The sequence below is a fragment of the Saccostrea cucullata genome, unplaced genomic scaffold, assembly GCF_032062105.1.
Source record: "Saccostrea cucullata isolate Sc308-1 unplaced genomic scaffold, CSIRO_AGI_Scuc_v1 ctg11233, whole genome shotgun sequence".
Lineage (NCBI taxonomy): Eukaryota > Metazoa > Mollusca > Bivalvia > Ostreida > Ostreidae > Saccostrea > Saccostrea cuccullata.
Genome location: NW_026922779.1, coordinates 1 through 8387, shown reverse-complemented (window position 1 = coordinate 8387; position 8387 = coordinate 1). Strand labels below are relative to the sequence as shown.

The window sequence follows — 8387 nt, the reverse complement described above, 5'->3', positions numbered from 1 at the left end:
TATAACTGTTCTAAAAAGCTAATTGTTCAATTTCATATTTAACAGTTTTGAGCAGTAGTAGACATCATATTGAATAGCACAAGATACTATTTCCTAAATCCGTTGGAAAATCATCAACATAGATATGTCTTGTATACAATATTGATAAAGGGAAAATATACAACGACACCCATTCTGTCCATTCTGTTCAAACTGCACATTTATTCTTAGAAAGCAACAGTTTATAATAAGACACTGTTAACGTCTGAGTAAATAAATTGTAAATAAATAAGTAAATAAATAAATATGAATATTTCATTCATATAGAGAAGTCACCATTTACTGGTGAAGGACTTCGAATTTTGACCTTTACTCGGCACTCAGGGCAAATGAACAATGATGGATCTTTGTTGTTCCAACGCCTGCAGTGACAGGGAACCTCGGTTTTTAAGGTCTCACTCGAGACTCACAGCTTCACTTCAAGTGCCGAGCGCATTGTGAAGGAACATTTCCAACCCATTTTTTATCGACTTAGGTCAATCGCAGGCGAGATTCAAACTCTCGGAGTGAGCCCTTTACCTCCATTGCAACCTTGAATGTTGGAATACAGTATATGTCTTTTCTTAATTCTACCAACCATTATATATGTACTTTAAAATAATCCTTGCTATTTTGTTACACACTGTCAGTGAATTTATTTTGCTTGATATTTCAATAAAAACATCCAAATTCTTCTTATGAGAAAGAAACGCAACAAGCCACTTTATTTGCTTGTTATACATGTACGTGTACACAACAAACACTAAATACAAATATAATACAAATGCTACTACTACAGTTTTTAGAAGACAGTTACTTTTGCCGTCTTATGTTAGCCTATCGACGGCAAGAAAGTTGCTCCTATGTAGAAGGTGGTAAAGTATTTTTTCAAATGCTATTTACTGAGACAATATATACTTTGTATCAGAAAAATATAACTTATGTGATAAAAAATATGACTAATGTGATACAGATTAAAAATTGGCTTCGGTCTTGTCACACTGTCAAAAATTAATACATCTAAGACAGTCCGATAAAATTAAGTCGCCAGCTGGCTTCTTATCACAACTAGAAGTACATGTATTTGAGCATTAAGTCACTAAATAAACACGCCGCGTTCCATATGTTTATTTGACAAAATCCATGTTTTGACCCGAGAGACCAAAAATAAATGTCAGAACAAAGTGTAAGATAGAATCTGTGAAAGTTTCATTATATGTTATAAAGTGGTATAGTAGGAGTTGTGTAAGAGATGGGCACCCTTTAATATCCCCAGCAATTTTCAAGCGGAGGTATAAAATAGTCGTCAGGCAATTACTAGTATAAAACGTATTCGTTAGACATCGAGAGGGTTTTACAGCTTAGCCATGGTTTGCAACGACGTCAAACACGTTACATGTACATTAATTTCGTTTACATGAATTTTATGAAATATTCATTAGAGGTATGATACCATCAAGGACTTTTTACAAGATTGATGCTTTTTATGGCTCATTTAACATAAATATCGAAACGATACCAGTACCTTTGTCAAGTGAGGATTTTATTAACAAATAATTGACCACACCTGCAGTCCACTTTATGATTGTTTTCACAGCTGTCAAACAAGGCAGCAGAGAGAACACAATAGCACTCTAAATAAACAAATTAAGATATTCAACATTTAATTTTCATCTAGTAAACATACCAGAGGAAATTTTGAAATGGGATTTGAATGCCAGAGAAAGATTTGTTGAGAGTTTCCGCCATGGAAAAGTAGAAATGTTCCGTGCACGTGGTATGATTGTGGGATGCGCAGGCGCAGGTAAAACAACTCTTCTTAGAAAGCTTCAAAGGAATTACCAAGAAGATAATCAACCTACAGAGACAACGGTCGGTCTAGAGGTCCATGAAGATTTGTTTGAAATTAAAGATGGCACGTTATATGGTAATTCTTCTTTATGTATCGACATTTTTTTAATAGTTTAAAATGATTCCAGAACTCATGCATTTATACCGCTGAAATTTTATAGATGCACTGGAAGTAAATCTCATTTTGTTTGTATTTTGGAATGACTGATTAATATGCTCTAATATAATTATTATTTTGGTATTTTGTTTCGTAACATCAGATTTCATCGATAGTGAGGAAAATATTCCTGGTCCAAGATTTTTATGGGACGATGAAGAGGAAGAAAAACGAAAGGTTATCAAAGACATTCTCCATCACAGCAGCCGTGGTACAAAGCTGATTAGTATGACAGACTTTGCAGGACAAGTGGCTTATTACGCATGTCACCAGGTTTACTTGTCACGGAGAGCGTTCTATATCGTGGTCGTTGATATGTCCAAGGGTCTAGATGAAGAAGTAAGAATTTACCACACTGATCGCCATAACCCTGAGGGCTCCTTGTTCCATTCCTGGAAATACAAAGGTGGGTTTCAACAAAAACAATGTTTTTATCCTTTAATTCTACACACCAACCGATATTTCCTCTGATACATTTTATTTTTATATGCATAATTCATATTGATGAATTCTAATAAGAAAACAATGCTTTCCTTTCTTTAATTGAACACATTAAGGGATGTTTTCTCAATACTTTTTACATGTACAACCCTAGTATTCACATAAAAAACTGAATCGTTAAAAATCTGTTAAATACTATTGGCAAATAAATACTGTAACATGTTCATGTATAGAGCATTAAGTTTTTAACATTTATTTGTTTGTTTACGATTTTATTTACTGCTTCTTGTTGTCAAAATAAAAAAGTAAAGGCCAAATAAAGTAAAAAATTTAAGGTACCTTTTGATGATTTATTTTTTAAACGTTTCAATAGGACATATAAAAGTGTCTATTTCATTAATAAAAATATCAGATTTTAGTATAAATCAAAACTTAATTGATTATGTGATTGAATAATTTAGAATAATTGACATTTGCATAAAGGTTGATGATTTAATCTAATAAACTTATGTCAACAAAGAACATTTTAAATATGTCTCAAGTTGACTGCAAGGTTAGGCCGTTCCAAGTTCTTTCTATGTTTATAGTCCGGGAACAAATTGGGTTTGAAATTAAGAAATTATAAACAAACGCAAATTAAAATCGATAAACATTAATCTATGAAACGCAATGAACACTTTTAGTATCAACATCATTATTCTAAGTTGTGTAATAAATTATTCTTGTTTCAATTAAGTAGTAGTGTACGAGTAGAAGTTACTACGCAATAATAATTCTTAAATGAAGATTTACAATTCTTCTATTTTGCTTACAATATTGTCTTTACCCTTTGATATCTGTGGGGTTTTGATCTGTTTTTGAATTTAATAGGATAGGTGCTAAACAAAGTAAACTTTGATCAGCCTTTACGTTCGACATGACCGACTACATTTTTAAGTCTCGCTAAAATACGAAATTAACTTTAAAATGTATGTTTGTTCATAAACTAACATTATATTAAGGTTTGTTTGTTTCTTTTTTTGTTGTTGTTGTTGTTGTTTTTGTTTTTTTTTTAACCTATCAAATTATTCTTTGCAAACGATCATATTGATGAAAGTCATGAGAGTGATGAGAACGATACAAAAGAAAAAGAAGTGGATTAGAGATTACCAGCAATTACATGTAGCTTTCGATCATGGCTCCACTGAATTACACACATGGTTTAGTCTATTCACAGCGATTTTAAAGAATTTATACCCATCTTATAAATTAATTTTATGTAGGGAAAATCACTAGAGGTATAATAAAACTAAATAACACACGAAATAAAGATATGGTAAGATGTGTTTATTCCTTTGATTATTAGAGAAGTAATATTTCAATAACTGTAATCATCAGGTTATTAATTGTCATAATGAGCTAAACACTAAAATCATATATATTATTCGTTCCTAGTCTTTGATGTTTGGGATTCGTTCAATGCATACATGTACATTCATATGATATTGAACTTTTCAGACTATTTTCATTTCTGGTTGCAATCCATACAGACATACTGTGATGTTGGAGATACACAAACAATCCAGGAAAGCACAAAGTCAAGATCCAGCGTTCATCCTGTTATAATTGTTGCTTCTCATGCAGATGAAGTGGTAAGAAAACAATGCAAATCCTACAAAGTAATCAACACAAAAAGGAGTTTGCTGATGCATAATTAATAGTTGTTTCATGATCTTGCGTCTTCATATTCAATGATTTGTCTGTTTACACAAATGACAAAAAGCGCATGGTGGGTATGCCAATTAAAAGGGAAAGCTCACTCCTCGCTGGCACTTAGTCCAACTCTGTTTTAGATAGAGGTATATGTTTGCTCTGCTCACTATTTGACATCTTTTGCAGGACATTTGGGACTTAATTGTAGCACTATACAAGTAATAAAACAGATCTGTATTGAATGAATGTCTTACACTAGACTAACATATATTGTATTTGCATATTATGAATTCATTTTCATCCTTATAAGACATCGGCAAATCAAGTAGGAATCCAACAAAATCACTAGGGTCTCATACTGTACAACAAGCAAGGTATTTTTGAACTTCGTGAGGAACATATAGTATATGTTTTATTATATAATACTTCTATTTATCATTAATTATATATATAAGCCTCTTGTTTCACTTTTTGGGATACTCAATTTCATTAATATTATAACTATGTTTATTAATTACTATTTGTGAAGGCTAACATATTATAATCACAATCTTAAATTATTTTTAAAACAGAACGAGGATTTGCAAAAAAGGTTTTACGAGGAACTGGAAAACTGCTTATCTGATGAACAATCTTTGAAACACCTTATGTCTCGAAACAGATATTTAAATGTCGCATGTCCACCGAATAAATTGCAACCAAAACAAGAGGACTCAATTGAACCCCTCAGAAAATGTATGGTAGAAACTGTAGAAAAGATGCCACAGTGGGGAGAGAAAATTCCTATGAAATGGGCAAATCTTGAGAAAGTCCTGATTGGGATGAAAAAAAATGGCGTGAAGGTGATTAAAGTTAAAAAACTTCTTGAAATAGAAGAGGTGGATTTACCTAGCGATAAAAATCTTAATGATGGCCTTCGGTTCCTACACGAAATGGGTCAAATCGTTTATTTCGCGGACGAGAAAATGAAGGATATTATTATTGTAAACGTTCAGTGGTTTGTTGATGCCTTTAAATACATCATAACTGATGAAAAACATCTAGCAAGAAAAGGTAGCAAAAATCTTTTAATTACCACGGGGAGAATTACAGAAAACGAGCTGAAAGAGACTTGGGAAAACTCTAAAAACAATTATATTGAACATAAAGACGAGATTTTACCATACATGGACAAACTAGGTTTAATGACAGAAATTCCGGATGATTCTAAGGGTAAAACCTATTACATCCCGAGCATGAACAGAACTAAACTTACCGATGATTGTAGATATGTAATCAAAAAGGGACAAAAAACATCGATTATGGTATTCCATTTCAAAACGTACTTGCCTCATTTTTTCTTCTTTAGGCTGGTAGTTAACTGCTTTAAGAAATGGAAGCCACTTGATATGGAGTTCTTTTGTAAAAATGCAGCATTCTACACGGTAGAAGATGCTAGCCATTACATCGCAATTGCTGTTAACAAAACGTCCATTCAGTTACAGGTTTTTTCTGCAGATAAAGATATGAATCTGCAGTCAGAATGCGTCATACAGATCAGAGATACGGTGGAAAGTCTAATTAACGAAGTAACGCAAACTTTTCACAGACACATTGAGTATGAGAGAGGTTTTTCATGTACAGTTATAAACATTACAGATGAGGATGACGAGTATTTCCTGAGGGAAAGTCAAATTGTAGAAATAAAATCAATTACCGGGAAAGAAAAAAGATCATTTCCTAAACATGTTCTTCGGAATCCGCATGATATAAACAAATATCAAATGATGCAATTCTGGTTCAAATAAATCGTTACTTCCTTTTCACATTCGCAAAAGTAAGAAATACAGTGAAGAGTCTGATTACAGAAATAACACAAACTTTTCACAGACAAGTTGATTATGAGATAGGATTTTACTGCCTAAAAAAGAACATTACAGTTGAGAATCAAGATTTTTTTTTATTGGTGAAAATGACGTCATGAAAGTAGGAACAAATTCTGGTAAATAGCAAAGAATTTTTCTAAAATATACCATGGATTACATGCATCATTTGACAAACAAGGTATAATGAGATTCTAGTTCTAAAAAGAAATCATTTTCATTTTTCTTGCTAAAATAGAGAACGTTTTGTTTAATTTGATAAAAATCCTGCTAATGTTCAAGAAACATTTCTTTTATATTTTTTTGCTGTGTAAACTTATATGCATTTATTTAGAATTATTATTTCACCTAAGATTTCATTTCATTTAACCAAGCTTATTTTAAATGTTGGGTGTTAAATTTATAACTCTGAATTTGTAAGGCTATTGCAATGTTAGAAATTCAAATAATGTAAATGTATAGAGTGTTAAAATCATTCGCGTTAATTACGTATAACTACATGTAACTTTCCTCAGACAGTATTATGAATTAAACATATGTAATCATTTTTGTCCGGAGTCCGTCTGTCCGTGTGTCCGTATGTCTGTCTGTCTAGCTGTCTGTCTGTCTGTCTAGCTGTCTATCTGTCTGTCCGTCTGTCTGTAAAATTTTCACATTTTCGACTTCTTCTCAGGAACCGCTGGGCCAGTTTCAAACGAATTTGCCACAAAGCATCCTTGGTTGAAGGGAATTCAAGTTTGTTCAAATAAAGGGCCACGCCCTCATTCAAGTGGAGTTAATTGAGAATTTTGGTGGTATGTTTTAAAAATCTTCTCAAGAACCACTGTGCCAGGAAAGATGTAACTTATGGGGAAACATTCTAAGGTAGAGTAGATTTAATTTTGTTAAAATTATGTCCCCCGGGGATAAAGCGGGGCCACAATGGCCTACCAAAGTTTTATATAGAAATATATAGGAAAATTCTTTAAAAATCTTCTTCTCAAGAACAGAAAAGCCATAAAATATATAGGAAAGGATCACTTCATTATAATTATAAATAGGGATCTGACCTATAGGACCGGGCTTTGTTTTTTATTCTCTACAAAAAACCGGTCGATTTCCGTTCCAATTAGGCTGAATACATATAATATTTTGTTTTTCCTAAATCTAAATCATAAAGGTAATGTCTACTAGTCTCGTTTACCCCACATTCTCGCTCTCGAGACTTTGCCCGAGCGAGAGTCTGGTCTGATTCCTATTTGATTTTTGTAATTTCAAATCGAGGCTTGCCGAGAAATCGGTATGGGTTTTCATTGGTTGATACATTTTTTTGATGCCAAGATTTGTATTCTTCAAAAAGTCAGAGGCTGCGCCTTTACTATATCTGGTTTTATAATAAAATACCTTTGTATTCTTTACAAGGAACAAAAAAAACGCACATATCTTTGTTTAAAAAGTAAATTCTCACATGTATTTTCATGGGAGTCGCCATCTTGTTAGCCGGTTTAGCGACCTCTACTGGTCACAAAAATTAAATAGGAATCAGACCAGACTCTCGCTCGGGTAAAGTCTCGAGAGCGAGAGTCTGGTGTAAACGAGACTAATGTCTACTGTCTCTGAAATTGTAATCTTAATGTCTAGGCTATTTATCCGTGCATATAATGAAACATGTCATTAATGTGTGCAAATTATATAGGCCTAAATGAAATCCAAGGGAGTGCATTTACTGCAATATGTAGCCAAAATCAATGTGAATAAATTGTAAGGAATATATACAATTGAAATTCATCGCAGCCCAATGCTGCCAAGAATACCTGTATTGAATAACTCATAGTGAGTTATTCTTGTCTTCGGAGAAAGTGTGTTTATACTGAGGTTCGTTCCACCTTATTGACAACTGTACATTGCATTGTAACGATTTGATATCTCTTTAGTGTTTCTTATATATAAAGAATGGGTATGCAAAAAGGATAGATAATTGAAGGAAAAATACACAAGTCTATAAAAGCGTTAAAATAGTCTTTGTAAAGGCGAAATTTTAAACTTTAAAAGTGTTGTACCAGGTGGATTCGAACCCCCGACTTTGAAAAGAAAGAAAGGTGTAAAAGTCAACGTGTATATCAACTGAGCTAGTCTGACTATAAAAGTGACTGGCATAAATTTAAAGCAGATTATGAAAATAGGGTTTCCTTATTTTTTATTTATTATTTTTTTTTTTGTGAATTTCGACCCCAGGGCAGGGGTCCCCCTAAAAAAAATCGTATCTTAAATTATTCCTTACATCCTAATCTATCAAAATACCACAGTTTTATTTAGGGGCAGGCCTGCCCTGAAGGACTTCAAGGCCAAAATTCATGCAAAAACCAACGCTTAAACGGACAAAAGGG

General features: G+C 32.9%; 1 protein-coding gene across 1 annotated transcript; it reads left to right on the top strand.

Moving 5' to 3' along the window:
- Window positions 1–1686: 1686 nt before the first annotated feature.
- LOC134262438 (probable serine/threonine-protein kinase pats1) lies at window positions 1687–6380 on the top strand. The gene is made up of 4 exons (XM_062744832.1): window positions 1687–1945; window positions 2130–2432; window positions 3965–4098; window positions 4732–6380. The coding sequence occupies exons 1-4, from the start codon at window positions 1780–1782 to the stop codon at window positions 5944–5946; spliced, it is 1818 nt and encodes a 605-aa protein (XP_062600816.1). The 5' UTR covers window positions 1687–1779; the 3' UTR covers window positions 5947–6380.
- Window positions 6381–8387: the final 2007 nt, after the last annotated feature.

Excerpts from the sequence above, each read along its gene's own strand:
- LOC134262438 (XM_062744832.1), top strand. The coding sequence starts at position 1,780 with ATGTTCCGTGCACGTGGTATGATTGTGGGATGCGCAGGCGCAGGTAAA. Across the intron at positions 2,433-3,964 it reads CCATTCCTGGAAATACAAAG|ACTATTTTCATTTCTGGTTG; the intron begins GTGGGTTTCAAC and ends TGAACTTTTCAG. Across the intron at positions 4,099-4,731 it reads CTTCTCATGCAGATGAAGTG|AACGAGGATTTGCAAAAAAG; the intron begins GTAAGAAAACAA and ends TTTTTAAAACAG.